The 27,133-nt window shown below is 37.9% G+C and overlaps 1 protein-coding gene across 5 annotated transcripts in view; it reads right to left on the bottom strand.

The window, feature by feature from the left end:
- ylpm1 (YLP motif containing 1) overlaps window positions 1-27,133 on the bottom strand; it is a 147,054-nt gene that overhangs the window by 25,342 nt on the left and 94,579 nt on the right. For all 5 annotated transcript variants that reach the window (XM_072568233.1, XM_072568229.1, XM_072568230.1 and 2 more), the window contains 6 exons: window positions 26,109-26,228; window positions 21,381-21,557; window positions 19,597-19,680; window positions 16,050-16,133; window positions 14,454-14,564; window positions 11,403-11,454 (listed from right to left, as the gene is read on the bottom strand). In XM_072568233.1, coding sequence (XP_072424334.1) covers window positions 11,403-11,454; window positions 14,454-14,564; window positions 16,050-16,133; window positions 19,597-19,680; window positions 21,381-21,557; window positions 26,109-26,228 — 628 coding nt within the window. The remainder of the gene's footprint in view (window positions 1-11,402; window positions 11,455-14,453; window positions 14,565-16,049; window positions 16,134-19,596; window positions 19,681-21,380; window positions 21,558-26,108; window positions 26,229-27,133) is intronic.

The following is a 27,133-nucleotide window of genomic DNA, read 5'->3' as shown; positions in this document are numbered from 1 at the left end:
CCTGAACTATATACTCAATCAGACTACATCTCACTGCAGATATGATCTTTCATCCCTGACCGTTTATAGCTTAATGATAGTGCACGATCAAAAGGTCCTTTCTTAAATACAGCTGAGGTGAGCTGAGATGGCTCACATTACTTTGACTTCAATAGCATTTAAAACCTATTAAGGCCCAAATCCGGCTTTACATGGTTGACTGATTATTGTTCCTGCATCAGACCTTTCTTACTTTCTCAAAAAACCAAAGTACGAAGGATGCTGGAAATCATAAACAATTATAGAAACTGCTGGAAAAACTCAGGAGGTCTGGCATCATCTGTGGAGAGAAAGTAGAGTTGATATTTCGGGCCTATTGACCCTTCTTCCAGCAATTTGTTTTTGTTAGCCTTTTCACTAGACAACTGAATTTTCAACTTTTAAAATGGAAAAAGAAAGATTTATTGGTTCTATCCCCACCATGTGAAGCTGACTGGTAAGCCTCTCACTAAGGTGAGAAGGAAAATGTTGAGATAAAAGATGTGTGAGGCAAGCTATTTTTACACAGAGGTGGTGGGTTCCTGGAACTCATTACCCAGGAGGAGTTAGAAGCAGAGACAATAGTAATATTAAAGAGGCATTTAGATGGACATGAATAGGCAGGCAATAAGGGGCATGAACCTTGTGCAGGCAAACGGCATTACCTTAGAAAGCCTTCACAGTCCATGCAGACATGGTGGTCCAAAGGGTCAGTTCCTGGGCTGTACTGCTCAATATTCAATGTACCATAAGTGCAATGATAGTTTACCAGTCCTCCAAAGGCAGGACTGATGTATAAAGAAAGATTAATGACCATGAGAAATAACAACAGGAGTTTACTGTTCAGTCCATCGAGCCTACTCCGTCATTCAATAGGATTATGGATGATCTGAAATAGGTCTCAGCCAATTTCCTGTATTTGCCAAAACCCTTGATCCCCTATGGATCAAGAATCTATCTCAGCCTTAAATATACACAAGGATTTTGCTACCACAGTGCTCTGTGGTAAGACGTTCCAACCCTTCGAGAGAAGAAATTTGTCCTCATCTCTTTCTTAAATTAGCACTCCTTTATTCAGAGACCAAGCTCACTGGTTCTAGACTCTCCCATGAAGGGAAACATCCTCTCAGCATTTACTAGGTTGAACTGGAGTTTAGAGGATTGGGTTGTGTGGGGGGGGGGGGGTTCATACAAACATATAAAATTCTGAAAGGAATAAACTGAATAAATGCAGGAAGAATGTTCCTGATGAATGGGAGAACCAAATGTCACAGTTTAATGAAATGGGGTAGGCCATCTGATATTGAGATGAGGAGAAATTTCTTCAATGAGAGACTAATGAGCTAATGGAATTCTCTGCCACAGAAAGTGTTTTCAAGGAGTTAGGTATTGTTCTTAGGGTGAAAGAGTTCTAAGGGCATGGGGAGAAAGCAGGAACAGAGTGTTAAGTTGGATGATCAGCCATGATCACACTGAATGATGGAGCAGGCTCAGAAGGCCAAATGGCATGCCCCACTCTTTCTTTCTACATTTCAAATGTATGATCAGTATTTCTGATTCAAGTAAAATAAGCTTTTTGCTTTTACAGTTAAGTAGAAAATGTAGTTGGATTGAAATAACCATTTATCAAAAACAATAAAACAGTGGCTCAGTGGTTAGCACTGCTGACTCACAACACCAGGGTCCCAGGTTCGATACAGCCTTGGGTGACTGTCTACATAGAGTTTGCACTTTCTCCCAGTGTCTGCGTGGGTTTCCTCTGGGTGCTTCAGTTTCCTCCCACAGTCCAAAGATGTGCAGGTTAGATGAATTGGCCATGCTAAATTGCCCATAGTGCTAGATGCATTAGTCAGAGGGAAATGGGTTGGGGTGGGTTACTCTTCGGAGGGTCGGTGTGGACTGGTCAGGTTGAAGGGCCTGTTACCGCACTGTAGAGAATCTAGTCTAATCTAGTCAAAAACTTTGCTTTGATGATACGTTAACTGTTATGATGCTATCAAGATAAAACTACAAAATCAGGGTTTCCCTTCTTGGTTTCAAATGAACAAAACCAAATCAAACCACAGAAAATAATGAATTTGCTATTTATTTCAATATCAATAAAAGAGAAGGAAAAAAAAACTAATAAAACATGCTCAACTTTTAAAATCAACTCCACCACATTACTGAGCCAAACTGAACGTTGTATCATTTTTTTGTTTTGAAACATTCAGATCTGCTTGGCACCACTTGGATGACAAATGTGATTTGTTATTAGTTCTTGAAATTATAAAATCAAAAATTCTAGGAAACTAAAGCCAGGAAGATCTGGTGCTATGCAAGAAGACCATTCACCGGTGGAAAGAATGTCAGCTGCATATCTGAACACTTGTAATGTGATATACAACTGGCTTAAGAAAATAGGAATGTCTAAGACCAGTAAAGGTCACTGAGGTTTGTGTCATGGCCTATTCCATATCACTTGTTGTACCTGTCTGTTATACTCTTTTGCCACATACGAATCCAACAGTCTCCAAATTCATTGATATTCATCCTCAAGTTCCTCTAAAAATTTGTCAATTCCATGCATTATCACCTAATTAATTCTGAAGCATTCTCAATATCATCCCTCACCAAGTTGAGGCTCTGCCGAACTTGTTGAGTCCATATGAATGTTTATCTCACCTGTACGTTTTAGAGTCTCCAGTACCTCCTTAGTCACATCTCCAGTGAAAACATACCCTGATTTGAAACTGCTCCATAACTCCTGCTAAATCCCAATCAGGTCCATTCCTTCCAATCATGAGAACACATTCCTGTATGATGAATTTTCATGAGCAAAACATCCACCATCCCTTTGGTTGCATGGAAAGAAGTCCATGAGATGAATCATGCACGATCTTTCCTCCCAGCAAAACTAGTTTCTTCTCAAAGTTTTGTATTATTCCAGTCAGCTTACTGTTTGTTCCTTCAGAGACCCAGTCAATACTTGCCCTAAAATGAATGCCAAATTGGCTTTTTATATTTGACGTTTGTCTCGTTTACCATTCCTCCTAAAATAATTCCAATAATCAAATAGGAACTAGGACAGTTTTCTATCAAGTGAAGGTGTAGGCTGTTTTTTAGGCCTGCCTTGAAAGTTTGGACTGCTCTTTCCACCAAACCATTGGACGATAGTATGCAGCTGTCCTCATATGATGAATGCCATTTGACTTTAGGAAATACTCAAATTCCCCACTGGCAAATGATGGCCCAATGTTTCTGACCAACACTTCTGGGAGGCTGTGTATCGTAAAAGATGCTCACAGATTTTCTATCGTCATCCCCGTTTGACAAATGAACTCTACCGCACTTCCAACCACTATGTGGGGGTCACAATAACGAAGAACGTTGAACCCATGAAGGCTACGAAGGCATAGGAAATGTGTGACCAAATCCAGCGTTAAACTGGTCATTCCCGCAAATGTGGGGGAACTGCTGGCAGTAATTTTTGTCCTAGTGGGCATGCTGGGCACTGCCCCACCAATATGGCTATGTCAGCGTGCAATCCTGCCTACCAGTCTTAACCTCTTCCCTACATTTTCATTTTGGACACCTCTAGATAACCTGGAGGCATTCAGCCAGTATCTGGCATCGACCTTTGCTCGGGACCATCATCTTTGCTTCCCATAATAAAATGCTGTCCTCTACTGTGATCTGCTTTCACTGGGTCCAGATGGGTTTCAATTCTAGCTGCGATAGCCCCTTTGCTTCCTGCAACAACTGTTTCAGTTTTGTCAGAGCCAGATTTTCTTGCCTTTTCAAGGCTACATACTGGTAGCAACTAAATTAGCTTGCCAACCAGGATCCTGAAGAACATATTAACTGCTTGGCTGGTTCTGTTGTGGGCTGACCTACAGCCCCCCTGTTCAGGATATGTCCTGAGTGAGCTATGCAATTGCCTTCATTCAAGTGATGTCCAGCAAGCTCTATCAGCCTGGCAAGGGTTTCCACTTCCATTGACATATCTTTAACTCATATGCTCCAGTTGCAGCATTTTCTATTGATAACGTCAGTTGTAGTGCCTGTTTAAAGTCCAATTAGGCTTCAGCTTGTAAGCGCTTCAGCATGGTTAGATCATTAATCACACCTATCAATGGTCTCTCAGCAGCTCATTGAGGGTTAAAACAAAGTCACATGCCTTTGACAATCATCTTAACCTCATCAAAAATCCGGACATGGATTCCTCTGGTTCTCAAATGCTGAATAAAACCGATAGCGACTAAGAATTAAAGGGGGCTAGGGGTTGGAAGTTTCCTTAACTAAATCAGTCAACTCTTGAAAGGTCTGGTATCTGATGCCTCATGAAAACTTAGGATCTTAATAGCTGAAAAAGCTGCAGGTCCACAAACTGTCAGGAGAATTACTTGCTCCTTTTCATCTACCCAGAGTTATTTTGCCCAGAAAAAATAATGCACTCTTTCCACATGCTGAAGAGAGTCTTCAACAGCAGGATTCAATGAGTCAAGCTTCCCAAATAATGGCATGACTCCAGAAATACTTACCCCAGTTCAGAATGACTGTGTCGAGCAATTTTCTCTCATCTCCACTGACATAACTTCACAGAGGCCAGTATCATATCAGCAAGTCACTCTCTATTTACATGTGCATTGTGCTTGACACTATCCAGCTCCCTCAGAGCCAGCACTTAGACTGAACAGAAATTGTGACACTGCTGTTTATTTTTGTCAGACAAAGCTCCCTGATTGGACTAGATTAACAATCCCAATCTGGGAACTCATATTCTGAGGTCCACCTGGCTGACCTCGTTACAATCACTACAGCTTCAACTGTCACCACAGAAGAACAAAGATTTGTATGCTATTTGGAACTACTGAAACACTTTTGAAATGCAGTGAATGCTGCGATTGAATAAAGATGGCAACTAATACTCCTACAAACAAAGTGATAATAATCAATCTACCGTTTTGAAACAGAAATATGAGCTAAGACACTGGGATAACTCACTTGTACTTCAAAAGAGTGTCAGGCATATTTTTATATCCACCCAATCAGCTCAATGGGGCCTTAATTTAACATATCTCCTGAAAGATAGCAACTCCATTAGTACACCACTCCCTCCATACTGCATTGGAGTGTCAGTCTTTATCTTCTGTATTCAAGTTGGAGTGGAACTGAGCAAATTCCAAGAATTTCATGAAGATGTAAACTAGACTACATTCAATGTCATTAACTGAGTACCTCCAGTATCCTAAAGAGTGAAGCCAAGACACTGAATTTCTTCACTGTCTTCAATTTTAGCCGTTTTTTTCTCAGGAAGACTCACCTGAACTAAATTTTGTTCAAGTAAAAAGCTGAGAAAGTACACATTTAAATATAAGTGTGCAAAAGATGCTACACATTACATCTCAGTCTCTTATTCTGAATCTGATTGATGGTGCTATTTCATCAGTAGTGAATGCTGATTTGATATGGAATTGAAATCAAGTTTCCTTGACAAATGAAAATCCCAGAGAGGTACGGCGATCCAAATATTGCACTCAACTTTAAGCAAAAAATAATGAAGGGACCAATATAAAATATTAAAGTATCTATCATCATGGAGTTCTGAGTGTGTCAATTTGGAATGGCTGAGAAATTTTCAAGGTCAGTAAACAGATGTGGTTATGCCTACCCAAAAACTCAGATTATATTATAAAGCTACAGTTAATATAACCTTAATAAAGCAATCTAGATAAAAGAACTTCCAGAACCATGATAGACATCACTTCATTTATGTTTATAAATTATTTTAAAGAGCCACATTTTGATCAAAATTTCACATTGTATGACTGAAGTGCACTGTTTACAATTCCAGTGAATGCAAAGACAAACATCACAGTTTACAGAAATGAATGAAAGATTAGTCTGAACTGTGGCATGGCGCATCTGTAGGTTGACCTCAACCGACATGAAATTTTACTGAAGAGCTGAAGCTTGGCATATGAGAAGAGCTAGATGCACAAGATATTGAGTTCCATTATGGAGTACATATGAGAATAAGCTTCACTCAGTTGTAACTAACTCCCTGGGTACTACTGAGTTGCAGCATTGCCTTGGCACCATTATGTCACAAAATATGTCACCTTAACAACCTCTCAAAAAATTTAAAAGCATTGTTGCATCCGGAAGATATCAGACAATCAACTCAGGAGTTGAAAACTCCTGAAAAACATTTTCCACCTTTGTTGCAATGTATAAAACAATTGGCAATAATAAAGCACCTTTGGTAAAATGAAACATCTGAAGATGTATCAAAGGGTGTTTTAAAGCAATATTTGTCACTGAGATACATGAAGAGATATTAGAAAAATTGGTCAAAAGATTTGTTAAACATAATGTTTAATGGAAAGTGAGGAAGGGAATGAGCAAGGACTCCCAAATTAGGTAGCATTGATAGCTGAAGACCGGTCACCAATCGTGAGGGTAAAAAGATTGGGAATGCCTTAGAGGTCAGAAGTATACAAAGTGCTTTGAGTATCCTATCAAGCCTACCTCTGCGAACAAGGATTATACAAGTTTCATTAACTCAATCACAGCATTTTAATTGCTCCAAAGTCCAACTTACTTGTATGTCAACTTAGAGGCGTCCCCATGCACTTGCTGCACTTTTAGGTGGTTGAGGCACAGGGATGGGTGTGTGTGTGATTGTGTATGTTGGGGGGGGGGGGGGGGGGGCGCAGTGGCGGTGCTGCTGCTGGAGTAACAAGTGGCTTTTCTGTACCTTGTAAAGGCACATTTTGCATTCGCATCGTGCTGCCAGTACAGGGTTGTAGGGGATGAGTGTCTAGGCAGGCTGCTTTGACCCAGATGGCTCATGAGGCCTGCCGTTATTGCAGTCATGCAAGCTGAATGTATTCCATCACTCTCCTGACTTATGCCTTGCAGATGGCAAAAAGATTTGAAGATGCAGATCATTAGTCACTCAACAGAAAATTCCTATCCTCTGAGCTACTCTTGCTAGACAGAGTCATGAAATGAAATTTTTGATTAATGATAACTCCTAGCATGCCACTAAATATCACTACTGTGAATGAATGCTACTTGCCACTTATTAACTTAGCCCCTGGAGCTTGTCCAGATAATGTTGCAAACAAGCAGAAACGGATTCATTATTCAAGGAAATACAAACTTGTTATGATCAGTGAACATCTCCTCTTTCAACTACATGATGGAAGGAGGGTCATCAATAAAGTAGTTGAATATAGTTGGGCCGAAGATGCTTGTAAAGGTGTCCTGAAGCTGAGATGACTGACTTCCCAACAAACACATTTTGTAGCCATATGACTGATTTTGGAATATTCTACAGTGATTCAATGAAAATATAAAATTAATTTAAAAGAAAATCTACTTTCATGGACCAACTTTCTCCTCAATGCTACTACTCTTAAATAAAACTGGCAAAATACCATGCTAATGTCTTATGTACTGTTAAACTTAAAAACTAAACAAATTAAGTTGAATATCAAGTCTGAAAACCAATAAATGCTCAGAAATGTATAAAATTACAGAACTTTCTCTTAGCAATTCTTGACAACAATGCAAGAACTTCAACAGAAAATCTGTAGCAAAGAATGATGATCCTTTGTTTTAGTCCAAGCAACACATATAAACAAAGTGCTATTTTTAAAAAATGAAATAACCAAATAGGTAAATGAATCAATTAGCAGCAGAAATGTAATGAGGCAGCATACAAGACAATCAAATGACATTGAGGAGAAAGTGAGGACTGCAGATGCTGGAGATCAGAGCTGAAAATGTGTTGCTGGAAAAGCGCAGCAGGTCAGGCAGCATCCAAGGAACAGGAGAATCGACGTTTCGGGCATCAGCCCTTCTTCAGCTTCCTGAAGAAGGGCTGATGCCCGAAGCGTCGATCAATCAAATGACATTACATGGCTCTTTCACGATGAAAAATGCCTCAAGCCTGCTAAAGTTAAAAGATAACAAAATATTCAAACCTTTCCAACCTAATGAACGAATAAACATTTTAACAAAATATAGGTTTTTTTCTTTCAAAAGTAACTGTTGAGCAACAGGTAGGGTCAAATAATTTGCTATGTAGCCTCACCCCAGAGTCCTAGAACAAAGTCCACAGTGGTTCCTGTCCTAGTTTGTAAGGGAAAATTCAAAATCCTTTAGGTAGCAAAACAAAAGATTCCATGAAAGGAAACCTTCCCAGAATATCACTTTATATCGTTAGTCATGCAGGATTACAGTACTTTTTAAGATTTAAATTTTATATTTCATATCAGAGTTTTCACAGATGGTAATAACCATCTACCACAATTACATACCCACCATATACTACCAATAACAATCCATCCAAACATAATTACGAGATAACTTTAGCCCCAGAGAGGTTCAAAAGTGTTTACTGGAGATTAAGGATATAATTACACTATTCAAACAAATATTAAATACATAGTAATATATTAAAAATAAGCTATATGGAAATTAATACATCATTTCAGAAATAATAAATATATTTTATACATCAGGTCATATGTAATTAGTTTTAAATTACATAATGTATATTTTATACTGATTTAGACAGGCTTTTGTACATTTCTGCTTTTGGTGCAGATTTCACAAGCTTTCTTTGAACTATTTTAGGGCTCTGTTAAATGGAAATGAAAATTATTTCAAACAGAAAGAAGACCCAATAGGATAAATCAGAGCTATTAAAATAAATATATATTCAATACACTATGTGCTGCAGTTTTAATATGTAAACCACTGAACTTGAAAAATGTAAAGAGCCTCAACATTGCACATATCTCCATTACATGCAAGGATATATAATCACAGTAATTTTAAGTGACCAAACACAGAACAACACACCACGACATAAGAAGCTGAACACCAGAAGTAGTACTGGAAAATCTCAAAAGAAAACAAAAAAAGATTTCATCTGAACAAACAGCACATGAATATTCTACTTAGAAACACTAGATTAACAGTAAAAGTATAATTCTTTTGGGATATATGGTAGTTTTAAATACAGAGTGCACATATTTAAGTGTTTAGGTGGGATGCTTTGTTCTTTCCCCCGCCACAATGTTAATGACGTCAAGGCCATTAATGAAGTTTTCAACACTATTCTGTTTTATTTTTAAGTATTAAAACAAATCATTCTAGTATTTTGGTTTAATGTTTATCAGTGAAACAACTCCACGTGAATCTTAATCTGAATAGCTAAGGAAATTCAGCATGTCCACAAGGATTATTACCAATTTTTGTAGATACACCATAGAAAGCATCCTAATTGGATGCATCACAGTGTGGTATGGCAACATGCTGTTCCCAAGACAGCAAAAACAACAGAATCATGAACAGAGCCCAGTGCATCAGGCAAACTAGCCTTTCGTCCAATGAGTCCATCTATACTTTCCGCTGCCTTGGGAAAGCAGCCAACATAATCAAAGACACCTCCACTCCGTTTCTACTCTTTTCCACTCTCTTTCATCAGGCAGCTGATATAAAAGTCTGAATACACAGACAACTAGATTCAAGAACAGCTATTGTCAGACTTTTGAACAGACCTTTCATATGTTAATTCTGATCTCTCTCTGCACCTTCTCTGCTGCTGTAACACTGTATTCTGCATTCTGTTTTGCTATCTGGGTGTACTTTGTATGGTACGACCTGCCTTTACAGCACACAAAACAACACTTTTCATTGCATCCCAGTAGATGAGAAAACAATCAATCAAGCTCTACGGAGTAACAAATATAAAAACAAATGAAGTTGAGTGTCCAGCTGTAGGAACAAAATGTTATAGCTGGGCACACTGTGGTTCTAAGGTGACAGGGTAAACATCCACAGGTTTAATAGCTAGGATACAAGGGGACATTATTTGATGACTGACGAACAAATTCAAGAGTGCACAGGTGTGAAAACTGACATACCTGGTCAGAATATTCTATTCACGTGTAATACAGGCATGCAACAGAAGCATGCAATGTAATTAGATGGCTATTTGATATTCAATGAATGCTGGAATAATTGGAGGATACACTGCCAATGAAAAACATTTTGATAAACTATCCTCTGTGACAAATTTTTTGATGTGTATTTATACAAACTGAACAGGCCCATGTTAATAATTACCACGTCTTTCTTAAACAAATTAAACTTTTAAATAATTGGCACAGCCCTAGTCACCTCCTGTCACAAGTCATTGCCAATAAGTGGCTCTAATTGGTATACCAAATGTAAAGGGTTTCACATATCCTTAGAAAAGGAAGTTACGAGATTAATCTATTCACCACTGACTGAATTTAATTGTACACTGTGATCCCAATAAATGCAAACTTATCTGTGTGACTGGCTAGCAAATTACTATCCCATAGCAAGGTGCTGGACTCACGTCACTGTAAAATGACAAGTCTGTGATAAACATATTTCAAGAAATTGGAGCAGTACAAATATACAAATCTGACTGCCAGCCAAACTGTTCCCTTTCAATTTTGACCAAGTTAGGGAACTTTGAATTTCATTAGAAGTTTTACGCTCTCAAGATGAAGGCAGTGTGAACTAAGTTTCTGCCAAAATTTCAAATACATTGAACGGTAAGGAAAGCCACCCGCACTGCATTTTCACTCCCAATATGTACAATGGTTCACTAAAGACAGGGTCCAAGCTGGTGAACAGTTCACTGCATTCACAAAGGTTATTAAAATAATATGTATTGCAACATGTTTACTACATAGGAAGTTTAACACTACATGTATTCAGTAATGTATCCACATCTACATGTTAATTACTAATGCACCATGCAAAATGATCTTTTTTGAATCTACAATATGTTTCATGAAAATTCTGGAAGTAGAATATTGACATTGTACATTTTTAGACTTAAAACTACAAAATAACTGAATTGTAGAGGACGTATTGATTACAAACACATAGCATCTTCAACTGACTCACTGCAGACTGATACAGTGTCAGCTTTCAAGTTTCACTGTGCATCATCTATCATTCAGTAGTTTATAATGCTGCAGTAAAATTGGTGTTCTCACAGCACAGACTCACAGTAAAGCAATCAAATATGACAGAGCAAACAATCAGCAACCATTTAAGTAAAATTCACTTGCTTTTATCCAAGCATTAATAGTTTATTATACTCCACAAGTCAGTGTCTTTGACACGAGGTTCAGCAAAATACTGCTAAGTATTTCTTGGTCCACTATAGGCAATAACTGCCCAACCTTCAATTAAATGTTCTCATCAAACTGGTTATTAATTGGATATCATGGAAAAGTACTATAAGGATGTACTATTGAAAATCCAAGGATACCAACATCTTTGTGGTTAGCTTTTAAAACCATGACCTTCAGTCAAAGAAGAAAAAGATCAGTACCTACCTAGACTTTCCTCCGATGTGTCCATTTCCCATTTGCTTTTTGTCACGAAACCCTAAATCATACACACACACACATAGAGAAGCTCATCTGGTTAGAGTGAAATGTTTAACACTATATAGTATTGAAGATAATGACTCTGTCCATCAGGAAAAGAATGCAACACAAGCCAAGAGAAAAACACAATCAAGATACCACAGTATGAAGGAAATAATGGTGGTTCACTTGAAAAATGTGTCTTTTTCTCTCACGTATTCCCCACACATGACCTACACAATGAATATACATGAACATACGCAGATGCTTAATAATGAAGTAGTTATATCAACTTTCCTTATATACTACTTTCAAATTTGAAATTTCTCCAAGTCTATTCGTATAATTCAGTCATTACAAAATAAATGTATTTGCCACATAAAAAAAGCCAATGCTTTGGAAATTAAATTGCTAGCTTCAGGCATCCTTACAAGTGGTACAACAAAAGTATTTATATGATTCAAATGAGTTTTAGAGTAGTGTCAGAGGAAAGAATATCTCGTTTCCAAAAATAGATGTTATTTGGAAAACAAAAGATTGCATTTGCATGGTTGAAAATTGTGTCGTCATGAGTGACAGTTGTGAAAACAAATATATTTTAAAACAGCATTGGTCATGCTGAACGGAAAAATTATTTTACGGATGGAATTCCAAAGCTTAAGATTTATTCCTGATTCTCAAAATTCAACATGTCTGTAGTTATCTAAAATTAAAACTAGCATTCTAATAACATACAGCAAATTACTACAACCTACCTCATTTTTATAGCAAAAAAGCCTAAATATTTCAGTAATTCAAAGAATTACAGATACCACACGTTTACTGAAAATCTTCTGAAGTAGTCTGTAACAATGAAGCTTAAACTTAATTTTACTGAAACAGGAAAGACATAATCAGATCTTGTGATATCTTTTAGAGTAAGCTTCTCAAAAGGTATTCGTGTCAGTAAGAAATATATAGGGATACACTGCATTACTCACTGAATGTCAACTACCTGCAGAAGTGTAATCGTCTAACAAGATTCCATTTGTGCATCTACAGTACATAGAAATAAGCTATAACAGCAGACCACCTCATTCAAATACCCATACCTTTCTACGCAATCAAACAGAACAAATCATGTGTCCTTTTTGTGTTAGCATAGATCCTCAACCCCTTTTTCATCCAACTACCCAGCAAAGCTAATGCTGCTTCAACTGCTAACACTGGAAAAGAATTCTACTGTCTATAATTTTTAGTAAAAATATGAAGGGGAGATAGGAGTTGCTTCTTCTAAAAAATAAAATCTTGGTTCTGTGATACCATACATGCCTCAGTCAAAAGGTTGTGAATTTAAGCCTTAGTTTGGTAATATGGATGCTTGTGTTGTTGGAGGACATATTTTTAAATCAAATATTAAACTGAGAACCCCAGCCTTCCCTTTGAAAGGGATGAGAAAAACTCTGAGCATCATTGGAAAATGAGTAGATGAATTCTCAGTGTCTTGGCAAACATTTATCCAGCTACCAAAATTAAGAGATAATTTGTTTATTTATTTCCTAACCTGTGGGACTCAGCTCTACATGAATTGGGCGTCATAATTTCTGCAGCAGTAACTATGCTTTACTCTGATGAATGTGACACACTCTGTCACCTCCTGAGGTAATTTAAACAAAAAACTTTCCTTTCATAAACGACTTTTCAGTATCAAAGAACTTTGCCAAAATTCTATCCAGGTACTTTAAACCACTGATACTTGTCAATCATAGACAGGTCACATCGTGGACCACTGACACTGACTGCTGATTATGATCACATAAAAAAAAACTTGTTACATACAGTTGAATGACTTAAAGCATACATTGATAAAGCAGACTTTTGGCAACACTTGCTTGGTATTGTGGTGATCATGGCAGCAAAACTAATGGCTTTTGTAATCATTATTGAAACTGACAGCAAATTGTATTCTGTACTAGTTTACAATTTGAAAATTTAAATCAAAAGTGAAAGTGTTCAGAACTTTAATTTCCTGGTTTGCTATCTGTAACTACTTAGGTGTGAATGGCTTATTATCTAAACAGTGCCACCTCAACTAGTGCACAGAAGATAGTCATCATTCTGACTTGGAAATGATGATAAATCGCTATATTTTTATGGGCAGATTAAGTGCCGTTGCATCATTACTAAACTCAGGCAATTGACTTCAACCTATAAACAACTACTATATTCCATAATGTAGTCACGATCGGAATCCATTAATTTAATAAGGGCTATTTTGCTTAGTCTTAATATTTCTACATATATAGATAGAGCATGTTTAACTATATTATTAGTTGTGATAAGATATTTGGGGGAAGCATGGTGGCTCAGTGGTTAGCACTGCTGCCTCACAGCACTAGGGACCAACGTTTAATTCCACCCTCAGGTAACTGTCTGTGTTGAGTTTGCAAGTTCTCCTTGTGTCTGTGTGTGTTTCCACTGGGTGCTCCAGTTTCCACCCAAAGTCCAAAGATGTGCAGGTTAGGTTGATTGGCCATGCTAAATTGCTCAAGAGTCTTAGGGATGTATGCGTTGGGTGCATTAGTCATGGGAAATATAGGGTTACAGGGAAAGGGTAGGGAAGATGGGTTTGGATAGGATGCTCTTCCGAGGGTCGGTGTGGACTTGTTGGGCTGAATGGCCTGTTCCCACACTATGTGGCATTCTGTAAATATCTATAACTTTACATAGTTGCAACAGACAGGTTTATTCAAGACTGGTTAGATTATATAAAAATCAATCTTTCATTTATGACTAATAATTGTGTTCTATTTACCAGACTTATAACATGAACTTAATGCCTAGCCAATAGATCACAGATTTCATACTAAGATCCCAAGGCTCCAAAACATTTTTTTAAAACAGTACCAATGTTTCCTATACTAAGCAGGAACATTATACTGAATTTCTTACTGACAGGTACACCAGTATGTAAGTGTACTAGGAAGAAATTTCACTTGAAGAAGGTAAAGAACTTAATTCTGCGACAACATTTCCTACCGTCTCACACTCTTCATCATCAGCAGCATCCTTCTTAGAGTCGTCTTGTTGCTGTTCTTCCTGTTGCTGTGGCTGCTGCTCAGTATTTGGATCAAAATCCTCCATTTCAACCTTTAGAATAAAAATTTATACAAATGAAGTTTCAGAAAGAAGTTTTGCATTTAACTGATTCTCTTCCCTTTGATGGTTCATTAGACAGTACAAGAGATGCAAACAATAATTACCAAGCAATTGACAAGCTTAGTTACGAATTTCAGATGCATAACTGCATAATGGAGGCTTGCCATCTAAATTTCATGCATTTCTATAAAGCACCTGTTTGCTGTACTGTTGCTCACAACATTAATGATGAACTGAAAACAAATAACACTTGAACCACAGACTCAACACTCAGCAATTTTTAAAATGAGCATGTATTCTATTCAAAAGAAAATACTGGGGATGCCTCAGATCTGAAATAAAAATGGAAAATGTGGGTACTTTCAGCATGTTAAGTAGTATCTGAAGAGGTTAAAAAAAACATGAAATATCATCAGGTCAAAATGTTTACTTTGTTTCTCTCTCCACAGATGCTGTTTGCAGCATTTTCTACTTTTATTGCACATAATTTTCTATAAAAGGGAAGGTGAACTTAGGTGTCTTAAATTCAAAGATGTTACAGTATGATGAAAAGATAATTAACCCTATACCATTAAACCAACTTCAGACTTTTAGTAAAGAAAGGAAACAATCAGACAACTGAAATATGTTAATTTACAAATGGAATATTTTGCTCTTGTATAGATAAAGTAGAAGTGCAACTCAATGGCAAAGGTGCTACACAACTCTGGGGGTTAAGGTGAACGAGACTTTAGTCGCCAGCTTAATTTGGAAGGTAAAGATCCTGGTTGACAAACCTCTGAATTTTTTCTAAATAAAAGGCTGCATTATTTGATGTGAATGTCACAACTAGATGGCACAACGAATGCTAACGCAGGAACACAGGTTTACAGTGGCAAGTCACGACAAGGCATCAAGACAGTAGCTGCCAGAAGCCTCATCTCTGTTTTTCAGTTTAAAGTTAACTTCGAGGGTTTGCAGCCTACATATTCCTAGCCACTCCTTCTGCCTGACCAAAACTCTCAATTGTGGATCCAACAAACTTGTAAATGCCTAATGCTGGTAATCACACAGCATATGTTCTAAAACACTGATGGATGCTCACCAGTGAACAATGGCCAGGCAGTGAATGATGAGGTAGCAGAGATCTACTCGCTGGGGAAGATAGCTTTGTCTTGTCTCTTTGCTACTCCCTACCCCTGCAGCAGCCACAGTGGATGCTGTTTGCATATGGGAAGGCTCCAATGTCACTGTACATGGAATTGTTCATGCGACATCAGTACTGCATGTATAGATGCTTTCTGTGGTCTGAGTAGTCACTGAGTTTATGTAAAGAGAAAATTGCTCTCTTTGTCTTCTTCTGTTCTTTCACCATTTCCAATTATGACTAACAGCTCAACTATAAATAAAAGCATTCAGCTGGCAACCTAATGTAATGTTACTACAATCCTGAAATAGAAGATAATGGCAAGCCTGAATACAGCCTGGGTCACTTACTTCTTCAATTGCAGCATCTTGGAGCAGTGATCTGATGTCTAAACGTAACATGTGACGGGGAGTTGAATCCCAATGTTCAGCCATCTATAAATAATCAAAAAATATATGTTAATCAATCGTCTAAACCAGTGTTTGATGACTTTATGAATAATAATTTTAATTAATATATAATAAATGAGAACAGTTGCTAAGAACTATTTGTTGCTGAGTACTGAAACAACTTTGATGATAATTTTTTGCTTTCCAATCCTGGTCTTGAATGTGAATGATAAAACAAGAGACTCCTGTCTTTCTGCATAGTATCAACTTACTGAATGAGGGAGGAAGTGAAATTTGCATGGTAAATATCAGTGTTGTAGAGTTTCTTGGAAGTCAGCAATGTAAAAAAGACAGCAGATGAATTGAACAAGTACTTTGCATCATTTTTGTCGACAGAAGACAGAAGTTACATCACCGTAATAGCTTAAATCATGAAATGGAAGGGAGGGAGAACTCTGGAAATTTAAAATCCCACAGAAGTGCTACTGATCAAATTATTGGAGTTATGGGCTCAGTCCCTAGGTCCTAATGGACTTCATCCTAGAATCTTACAGGAAGCGGTCTGTGTAAGTTTAATTTTCTAAAACTACCTAAATTCAGGTGAGCTTGATTAGTTTAAATTAGCAAATCAAAAAGGAAGACAGAAAGCAGGAAAATACCGTCCAGTTAGGTTAACATCTGTCATAGAGAAAATTTTGGAAGTATTATAAAAGAAGTTATAGTACGGCACTTGGACAAATTTAAGTACAGTGAGTTCTTCTGTAATACAATGGTTACGATCTTGCGCAATCCCACAATATAGAAAGTTCGCACTTTAGATACAATGTCCCAAACCCGTCAACCGTTTTACAGCAAATTTGTGTTGATGAAACGCATGTAAAAGGGTAATGACCTGTAATTAAACAATCATTCTGAATTTTGGAAAAGGGTAATCACAGTCAGCCAACTTACTGGATTTCTTTGAGGAAGTAACTACTGCTGTGGATAAAGGGAGCCAGTAGTAGTTTCTTATATATCTACAAAGCATTTGATGAGGTGTCACAAAGTTTATTATGGAAAATAAAAACTCATAGTGCGAGGGACAACATAGTGATATGGATAGAAGACAGTCTGGTTAGCAGAAAATGTTAAGTGGGCTTAAATAGGCTGTTTTCTAGTTGACATTATGTAACCAGTGGTGTATGACAGGGATCAGTGCTGGTGGTCACAGTTCCCCACTATTTATGTAAATGACTAGGATGAAGGAACTGAAGACACGATTGATAAATTTGCTGACGGGACAAAGATAGATAGAAAAATAAGTTGTGAAACAGTCATAGGGTTGTTAGAAAAAGACACAGATAGGTTAAGTGAGTGGACAAAGATCTTGCAAATGGAGTATAACTTTGAAAAAATGCGAAGTTGTCCATTTTGGCAGGAAGAATGAGAAAAAGGCATTTTATCCAGATGGTGAGAACCAGAGAGATTTGGGTGTTGTCGTGTATGAATCACAAGAAGTTAGTATGCGGGTACAACAGGTAAAGTTTGCAAGAGGAACTGAATGTAAAAGCTGGTAGGTTATACGTCCATTAGGTTGAGTGAACTCTGCAGATTAATAAATTCCACACAGTGTGGAAAGAAATTCTTATGTATTTAATTATGCGAGCTGTAATTGGCTAAAATACTTATACAGCTTTATTCTAGAGCTAGCCACAAATGAGAACACTTTTTGAACATTCAAACCAGCTCATAATGTTGAAGACTCCCATTCAGAGACTGTCCAATTCTTTATTGAAAGTTACATCCCTCAATTCTGTTAACACCTTCATAAATATTTTCTGTATTATTTTTCCCTAGTACTTCAATACGCTTTCTGCTGTACAAAGCCGAGAACTGGAGAACATAAGTGCATTCTAATGAAGGAGCAATACAAGTTAACAATTCTTTAGCTTTCCACACCATTTATTTTTTTAAATTTCAAAGCTGAAGTATCCTCATTATTGCTCCAATCAACAGGAACTGTTTCATGTGAGATTATATTGAATCACCATTTATTCAGTCAATCAGAAAACATTGCAATAGCTTTCTAAATTTTGGTGCAGTTCTCCATAGTATTGGTTACAGCAATCTTCCTCACACCCCAAGACTTACAAACATACACAAAAACATCATCATCTGCAAATTTAAACAGCACAGTGTGAACTACTAAATCTAGGTAATTTGTGCAAAAATATTCTCAGGACACGTTCCTGCTGGCCACCATTTCCAACTTTCTGTAAAGAAATTTCATGAAACTGTTAACTGTTTCTCTTTCATATCCTTTTTTTAAAATCCATTTTGCTACCTGGCCTAATTCTCTGACCTTAATTATGAGTTCCTTACTTAGCATTTTAGTGACAGTCATTTGGAAGTCAATTCTTAGGACATGCACTGTAGTGCTCTTTATTTGTTTCTTACTTCTGTCAAGAATTTAATAAGGTTGGCTAAACTTGATATTCCTTGCAAAAACATTTTAACACTCTATCTCTAGATGAAGATATTATTTTTGGTGCCAGAAGTATAGCTTAGAAAGGTTCAAAAATAAGTAAGATGGGAAAACATAATCTTGTTCCATTTTCATAAATGTTCTGGACTCAAAAACTCAATACTTGGCAGCTGAATTTGTCACCATGGACTTTGGAAGGACAACGGACTCAGAGGAAATCAAGAATTAGAGTTGGCTTGACAAAACCTTTGCTGGCAGAAGAAAAGCAAATTAAATTTAGTAAAATACAAAAGTAAAACAGTGCACATTGAAGGGGAAAAATAAGTAACCCTTTTCATATTGCTGACAAGAGTTGAACATACATCAAGACAAGACCAAGGAATTTTAGTTGGCTCCAATTAAATTTGCCCATCACTGAAACTGAAGTAATATTCAACTACATCGTAAAAACAATTGAACTGCAAGTCACAGAAAGTTATATTTATATTGTACTTGTTTCATGTGCAGACTAAAGCCAATAGTTCAGATGGTTGACAAGGGAAACATTGAAATCCTGGAAGCACTGTAATGAAGGACCATAAGACTAACTCTGATGGCACACATCTAGGATATGAAGTCTGAAAGACTCGTGATTTTTCAAACTGGAAAGAAGGCACCTGAATGGTATACAACATAGCAAATGTGAAATAGGCAAATCCAGATGATATAAATTAAGTAGGGAGAGCAGGAAAAGGAACTAAGTTGGCATTTCCTAGTTTGAATCTAAGGATCGGTATGAGAGTTGCTCTATAGGCTGACAGAGAAACTCTAGAAAGACTTCACAGAAGAGCCTAAGGGATAATTTAAAATTAATCGGACAGACAGGAACATATGAAATCAGATGGAATGTTAGTTTTACACCCACACCTTACCCTGCCACAAAGGACAAACTTCTCAGGGGCAACTCTAGAAACCTAAAAACAGTTAAATTCTTCAGCATTATGCTGAACTATGATGTCAGGTCACCTTCAAAAGCTTAAAGAAATGAAAACTCTGATTATTCACCTTGTTGATTTCCTTTAGTTTACGTCCATGAATGTTCCTCTTGGCACAGGTCTGATTATCTGCACTCATTTCTGCAATATAAACCTGGAAAGAGAAATTAGGTGGTGGAAATCCCACTAGTGCATCCAGCGTTCGCTCACAACTCAAAGATCAAGTTGCCAGAACAACATAACACTGTTCAAATTTAAACAATATAATTGATAAGGTTCCCCATGGTAGGCTTATGCGGAAAGTCAGGAGGCATGGGATAGAGGGAAATTTGGCCAATTGGATAGAAAACTGGCTAACCGGTCGAAGTCAGAGTGTGGTGGTAGATGGTAAATATTCAGCCTGGAGCCCAGTTACAAGTGGAGTTCCGCAGGGATCAGTTCTGGGTCCTCTGCTGTTTGTAATTTTTATTAATGACTTAGATGAGGGAGTCGAAGGGTGGGTCAGTAAATTTGCAGATGATACGAAGATAGGTGGAGTTGTGGACAGTGAGGGCTGTTGTCGGCTGCAGAGGGACTTAGATATGATGCAGAGCTGGGCTGAGGAGTGGCAGATGGAGTTCAACCCTGCCAAGTGTGAGGTTGTCCATTTTGGAAGAACAAATAAGAATGCGGAATACAGGGTTAATGGTAGGGTTCTTAGTCAGGTGGAGGAACAGAGGGATCTTGGGGTCTATGTACATAGATCTTTGAAGGTTGCCACTCAGGTGGATAGAGTTTGTAAGAAGGCCTATGGAGTATTATCGTTCATTAGCAGAGGGATTGAATTCAAGAGTCGTGAAGTGATGTTGCAGCTGTACAGGACTTTGGTTAGGCCACAGTTGGAGTACTGTGTGCAGTTCTGGTCGCCTCACTTTAGGAAAGATGTGGAAGCTTTGGAGAGGGTGCAGAGAAGATTTACCAGGATGTTGCCTGGAATGGAGAGTAGGTCGTACGAGGATAGGTTGAGAGTTCTCGGCCTTTTCTCGTTGGAACGGCGAAGGATGAGGGGTGACTTGATAGAGGTTTATAAGATGATCAGAGGAATAGATAGAGTAGACAGTCAGAAACTTTTTCCCCGGGTACAACAGAGTGTTACAAGGGGACGTAAATTTAAGGTGAAGGGTGGAAGGTATAGGGGAGATGTCAGGGGTGGGTTCTTTACCCAGAGAGTGGTGGGGGCATGGAATGCGCTGCCCGTGGGAGTGGTAGAGTCAGATTCATTGGCGACCTTTAAGCGGCATTTGGATAGGTACATGGATGGGTGCTTAATCTAGGTTAGAAGTTCGTGGGCCGAAGGGCCTGTTCTGTGCTGTATTGTTCTATGTTCTATGTTCTACTGATGAAGTGCTTAAAGCAGTCAAGTAATTGACAATTCAATATTTTCTCTGCCTTTTTGAAAATATTTAAATATTTATACAGATTAAAAATAATTTATCAAGTTTTGTTTTACTTCTCTTCCCATCCTTCCCCTTTCACCAATGGAGGTGAGACTATTTGGAACATAAATGAAATACCTTAAAGTGAGGTTACTTGAAGTTAATAGAACTTTTTATAAATCATGAAAAGCATCCTGCACGAACGTTTTTACTGCTTGGCAGCTAATCATGTAGGCTACAAGGCTACATGTTTGGAATTTCTGCCATAAACAACTTCACTCTGCAACCTTCTCCTTAAAACTCACCACTCTGTCAAGACTTTTGAGAACCTCCTCTATATCTTCCACTTTTGTTCTACATCAAATATCTCCCAGATGGCAACTCTGTAAAACAGCTTGAATGTTCATCTATGTTATATAAACGGAGGCTGCTAACTCACCTCAAAGCCTTTAGTTTTGGCTGCACTCCATAACTGCTCAAAATGTTTGACCCTGTTGTTGATGGCATCGACAATGATGAAGGGGAAAAAGCCATCATCTAGTGTTTTCCGGAATGTTTTGAACATGCTGCTTCTGTATGTGTCCTCCATTTCTGGCTCATATTCATACTCTAGGACCTAAGAGACCGATATGAGAGATACAAAGAAAACAGACGTTTGATGATGCAAAAGCCACCTGATTAGATTTTGTTTTTCCAAATAATTGAAAAGAAAATGATAATTCATTGTACCTAATGCCTATAAACTATAAACCCAAAATATCAGCATTTCTAATCCACTGACATGAGTGCAACAGAATATCTATCCAGCAATGCACAAGCTACAGAATCTCATCTCTATTGGAGTCATTTTGTAAGTGAAGCAGTTCAAAATCACACTGACATAAATGCTCTTGAGCCCTTCATGGGAAACAGTGAGAAGAAAATCGCAACAAGAAACAGTGTCATTATCAATGTTGAAGTCCAAAGAGATTCACTTGCGCATACAGCAGCAGTGACAAGAAATGATTTCTTCTAGAACCTGTTAAAGGTTTGGGGTATTTGTCCAAACTTTACAGTAGATCTCAGGTCAAACAATAGCACAAAAGCAGAAGATTGTGGATGCCACAGATGTGAAATTATAGTAGAAGTGCTGGGAACAGTCAGATGCTGCCTGACCAGCTATAGAGAGAAAGAGAATTAATGCTTCAAGTCAAGATGACCTTTCATCATTGTGTGCACAGATGATGTTCATGTGCACACGTGTACCTGTGAGTGAGTGTGTGTGATATACAGAAAGAAAAAGAGAGAAGGAAGGGAGGTGTGATGATGATGATACAGTGTGCACAGTTTATCTGATGCATCTTCGTCCACAGCATTAAGTTTTAGCCTTAAGCACTTAAAACTCTGTGGGTCAAAGATTCCAAACTAATACCAAGCTGGATTTATAGGAAAAGGGAGATAGACTACTGCATATTACAAACTTTATTACAATGAGAATCAGGATGTATTATTTAGAAAAATTATGCTAATTAGAACTTAGGCAGAAAACAAACTTTTTTTGGATCCAAGAATACAAGCAGGCTGAAACCCATGTGCTGCACTGTCAGGTGACTATGATTATAAAAGTCAACAATTCAATCAAGTGCATATAACAAGCATTTGAACATTCTTCATTTTAATAAAATATTGTATTTCAGTTACATAACTGTTCAGTCAGCATGTAAATTTATACGGTTCATATTACCGCAATAGTAGCAAATTGGAAACCAAATAGCCATTTCATTTTCTAGCATTGGATGTATATATAAACAGGTTTGCACAAAGTCTTGGTAGCCAGTTTTTATACAATGCTGAAAAATGACACTCAGAAGTGCAATGTCCATAAGTTGAAACCTTTTTGGCAGAATCTATCAGATTGCTTCAGTTTAGATTACGTTGTTATAATGTCACAAAACTGAGCAGGGTGATACTTTGCATGTGGGAGTCTAGCTCACATTTAGTCACATGAGTAATGGAATCAAAGAAACTATTAGCGATAAATTACAACACTGCCAGGTGACTCTACCATTTAATGGCAGCTTTAAGTAAAGTGGTGAAATTCAGCAAAACCGTAATTACTCATGTTTACAGAGGCAGGAAGAACTATAAAAATAAGATTCCAAATGTCATTGGCAAGATTTGTGTAACTTTACAGTCAAAGGTCAAAGAAAAAGACTAGATCTTTATAAGCAATCACATAAGTCACTTATTCCATTATTTCCTTTTTGTTGCCCTATTCAAGGGTCCTGATGACGCAGGCAAGGCAATGGTGCAAGTTTCTGACTTAAGACCCATGGTTTGTACCTTCAATATGACTTACAGGAAGTAACAAGATCTATAGTAGATAAAATTTGCAAATAATAGCTAAATAGACGTTTTAATTCTGGAATTTTAAGAGTGATATAAATATGGTTTGACTGAGTAATTCATTGCATATTGAAGGAGGTTTTCCTATGATTCACAGATCATAGAATGTACAGGTGACAAATTTAAGTAAATGGCTCATGGCTCACAGCAAAGTTATATCCCATGAGGAACAAGTATTCTTGGAGGGGAATAAGCCAACCGTAATTCACCAGAAAGTTAAGGATAGCTTCAAATTGAAAGAAAACATGCAAATGTGGCGAAGTTTAGTGGTAAGCAGAAGATTAGGAAAATTTAAAAACCAACAAAAAGTGACCATAGGTCCCTTAGACAACATGGCTAGAGAAGTAATAATGTGGAACCAGGAAATGGCAGAGGAGTTGAATCACACTTGGCATCCGTTTTCATGGGATACTAATACCATTCCAAAATTAATCAAGGGGCACAAGGTAGCAAGGAAATAAATAAAATAACCATCACTAGAGAAAAATTGCTGGGGGAACTAACAGGACTAAAAACTGATAAGTTCCTTGGTCTTTATGGGATGCATCCTAGGATATTAAAGAAAGTAGCTACAGAGATATTGCATGCACTGGTAGCAATCTTCCAAGACTCCTTTGATTTTGGAAATGTTCCACAGATTGGAAAACTGCCAAACATTTCTTATAAAAAGGGCAGGATACGAAAATAGGTAAGTTAGCTTAATGTGTCATTAGGAAACTGTTGATATATTATAGCTGATGCAATAGCTGAGGACCTAGAAACATACAATATGGTCAAGCAGAGTCAGCATGGCTTCATGAAAGGAAATCATGGCTGACAAATTTATTAGAATCCTTTGAGGAAGTAACAAGCAGGATATATAAAGAGGAAGAAGTGGATGTAATTTTTCTGGATTTCCAGAAGATTTGATAATGTGTAGTAGGCTACTTAAGTTAAGAGTCTATGGTTTGGAGAAAATATGTTAGCAAAGATCGAAGACTGGCCAACTCATAGAAGAAAGACAGTTGGGATAAGAGATTAGAGTCATAGAGATGTACAGCATGGAAACACAGCCTTCAGTCCAACCTGTCCATGCCGACCAGATATCCCAACCCAAACTAGTTCCCACCTGCCAGCACCCGGCCCATATCCCTCCAAACCCTTCCTTTTCATATACCCATCCAAATGCCTCTTAAATGCTACAATTGCACCAGCCTCCACCACATCCTCTGGCAGAATTTCAGTTTGTTAATTTTCCCAGATGCACTCCGATGTCCAGCGATACACGAACTTAAACAGCAAAGGCGGTAACTGTGCAGGTTCTCTCTCTCTCCTGCATTGTCCTCACCATGTGCTTCCTTTGTCTGCTCTTCTCCCTTTTAAACTGCTATTGTTTTGACTTTTTTTTTGACAACCCGAAACTAGTAGAATACCACAGGAATTAAGTGCCGGAGGCTCCATTATTTCTAAAATATATTGATGACTGAGGGAAGTCAATGTCTTTAGCTTAGTTTGCAGAAGACACAAAAGTAGATGGGAAAGCAAATGGTGAGGATAACACAGAGTCTGCAGAGGGATACAGACAGTTTAACCAAGTGGGCAAAAGACTTGGCAGGTGGAATATAATGTAGGAAAATGTTATGCACTTTATGAAGAGGAGGAGCTGAATATTATTTAAATGGAGTAAGGTTGCAGAAAGCAAGCTGTAAAACAAGGATTTGGGAGTCCTCATGCATGAATCACACAAAGTTATTGTCCAAGTTCAATGCATAGTAGAGAAGGCAAATGCAACGTTGGCCTTTATGTTTCTGAATGGAGTATATAAAAGCAAGGAGGTTTTGCAAAAACTATACAAGGCATTCAACTGACCAAAGCTGGAACACTGAACAGTTTTGTACACCTTATCTAAGGAAAGATCTACTGGCACTTGAGACAGTTCAGAGAAGGTTCACTTGGCTGATTTTGGGTATGGAGGTGCTGAGTTTTGAGATGAGGCCAAGTAGGTTTGAACTTATTGGAATTTAGAAGAATGAATCAATTAAGATTCTCGCAGGACTTGATAGGTAGAAATGGAGAGGTTGTTGCCCTTTGTGATAGAGTCTAGGATCAGAGGACATAACCTCAGAATAAAGAATTGCACATTTAAGACAGAGGTGAGGACGAATTTCTTCTGAGGGTTATGAATCTGTTGAATTCCTTATCACAGAGGGCTGTGGAGGATGTTAAGTATGCTGGAGGCCAAGAGAGGCAATTTTTAAAATCAGTAAGGGAATCAAGGGTTGTAAGGAAACGACAAGAAAGTGGAGTTAAGCATTATCAGATCAGCCTGATTTCACAGAACAACGGAGCAGACTTGATGGGATAAATGGCTGACTTCTACTCCTGCATCTTACGGCCATTGAGCAAATGCAAGAAAATTATTAACTTGGAGATTATAAATCTTTGTTGATCTTGGCATTGTAGTTACAGAAGAGTTCAATGGCTATAGTTTCTATGATGCATATAAAAACATGGAAGCTGCTGTTTAAATACAAGTTCTCAAGTAAAAGATGTATCAACTTCTAAAACCTAATCCATCTGCAAATTTCTGTTTTGTCCCGTGGCCCCACATTCACCAAAGAAACTTTTTTCATTTTGGAAACCACATGGCCAACAATTTTCTTTTATATCTTTTTATTTAGAAAGAGAGTTTTAATTTCAAGCTTCAAAGATCAAAAGCATATCTTGATGCCATCAGTGATTCCAGTACGGTTCGTTCTGATTGAAACAAAATATAGTTATAACTAATTTTCTCAATGCTTACCTTCTTTTTGATTCGCTTGCCACTGTCTGGGTCTTTGACTACTTTTTCTACCTCAGTCATGAAGTAATCATCCAGGCTGAGAACTCGTGGCGCAGCTCCTCCATACTCCACCTCCTTATCCTAAAAAATAAGCACAGAGACATAAATACTTAAGTTCACAAAAAAGATACTTTCCAAAATGGTTCTAATTTATTACCTACCTTTAAAGGACAAACACAATTCAATATTGTACCTTTGATGAAGTTAAAAAACAGAACTTGTCAAAACAGAAATTCCTATTCAAAAGTTCGAAGTTATTTTGGAGAGATTTTAGTATTTAGACACAGAGCCAAACAATTCTTTGATCAACAAATCAGATGTAAATAGATTAGATTAGATTAGATTACTTACAGTGTGGAAACAGGCCCTTCGGCCCAACAAGTCCACACCGCCCCGCCGATGCGTACCCACCCATACCCCTACATCTACATCGACCCCTTACCTAACACTACGGGCAATTTAGCATGGCCAATTCACCTGACCTGCACATCTTTGGACTGTGGGAGGAAACCGGAGCACCCGGAGGAAACCCACGCAGACACGGGGAGAACGTGCAAACTCCACACAGTCAGTCGCCTGAGGCGGGAATTGAACCCGGGTCTCCGGCGCTGTGAGGCAGCAGTGCTAACCACGGTGCCACCGTGCTGCCCACTCCAGTACTGCACTCCTACCACATCCGGTCATGAATGGTGGCAAACAATAAAAGAATAAGCTGGCAGAAGAGCCTCCATAAAAAATCTCCATTCTAAATGATGGAGGAGGCCAATACGTCAGTACAAAAGATAAGGCTTAAATATTTGCAACCATCTTCAGACAGAAATATCAGTGGATGATCCACTCTGGCCTCCTCCCAAGATCCCCAACATCACAGATGCTCGTTATCAGCCAATTCAATTCATTTCACATGATATCAAAAAACAGCTGAAGACACTGGAGGCATCAAAGGTCCTGTCAACACCCTAGCACTACCATGGAAAGCTTATGCT

The sequence above is a fragment of the Chiloscyllium punctatum genome, chromosome 4, assembly GCF_047496795.1.
Source record: "Chiloscyllium punctatum isolate Juve2018m chromosome 4, sChiPun1.3, whole genome shotgun sequence".
NCBI classification, from domain to species: Eukaryota; Metazoa; Chordata; class Chondrichthyes; order Orectolobiformes; family Hemiscylliidae; genus Chiloscyllium; species Chiloscyllium punctatum.
This window is presented reverse-complemented; position numbering and strand designations above follow the sequence as displayed.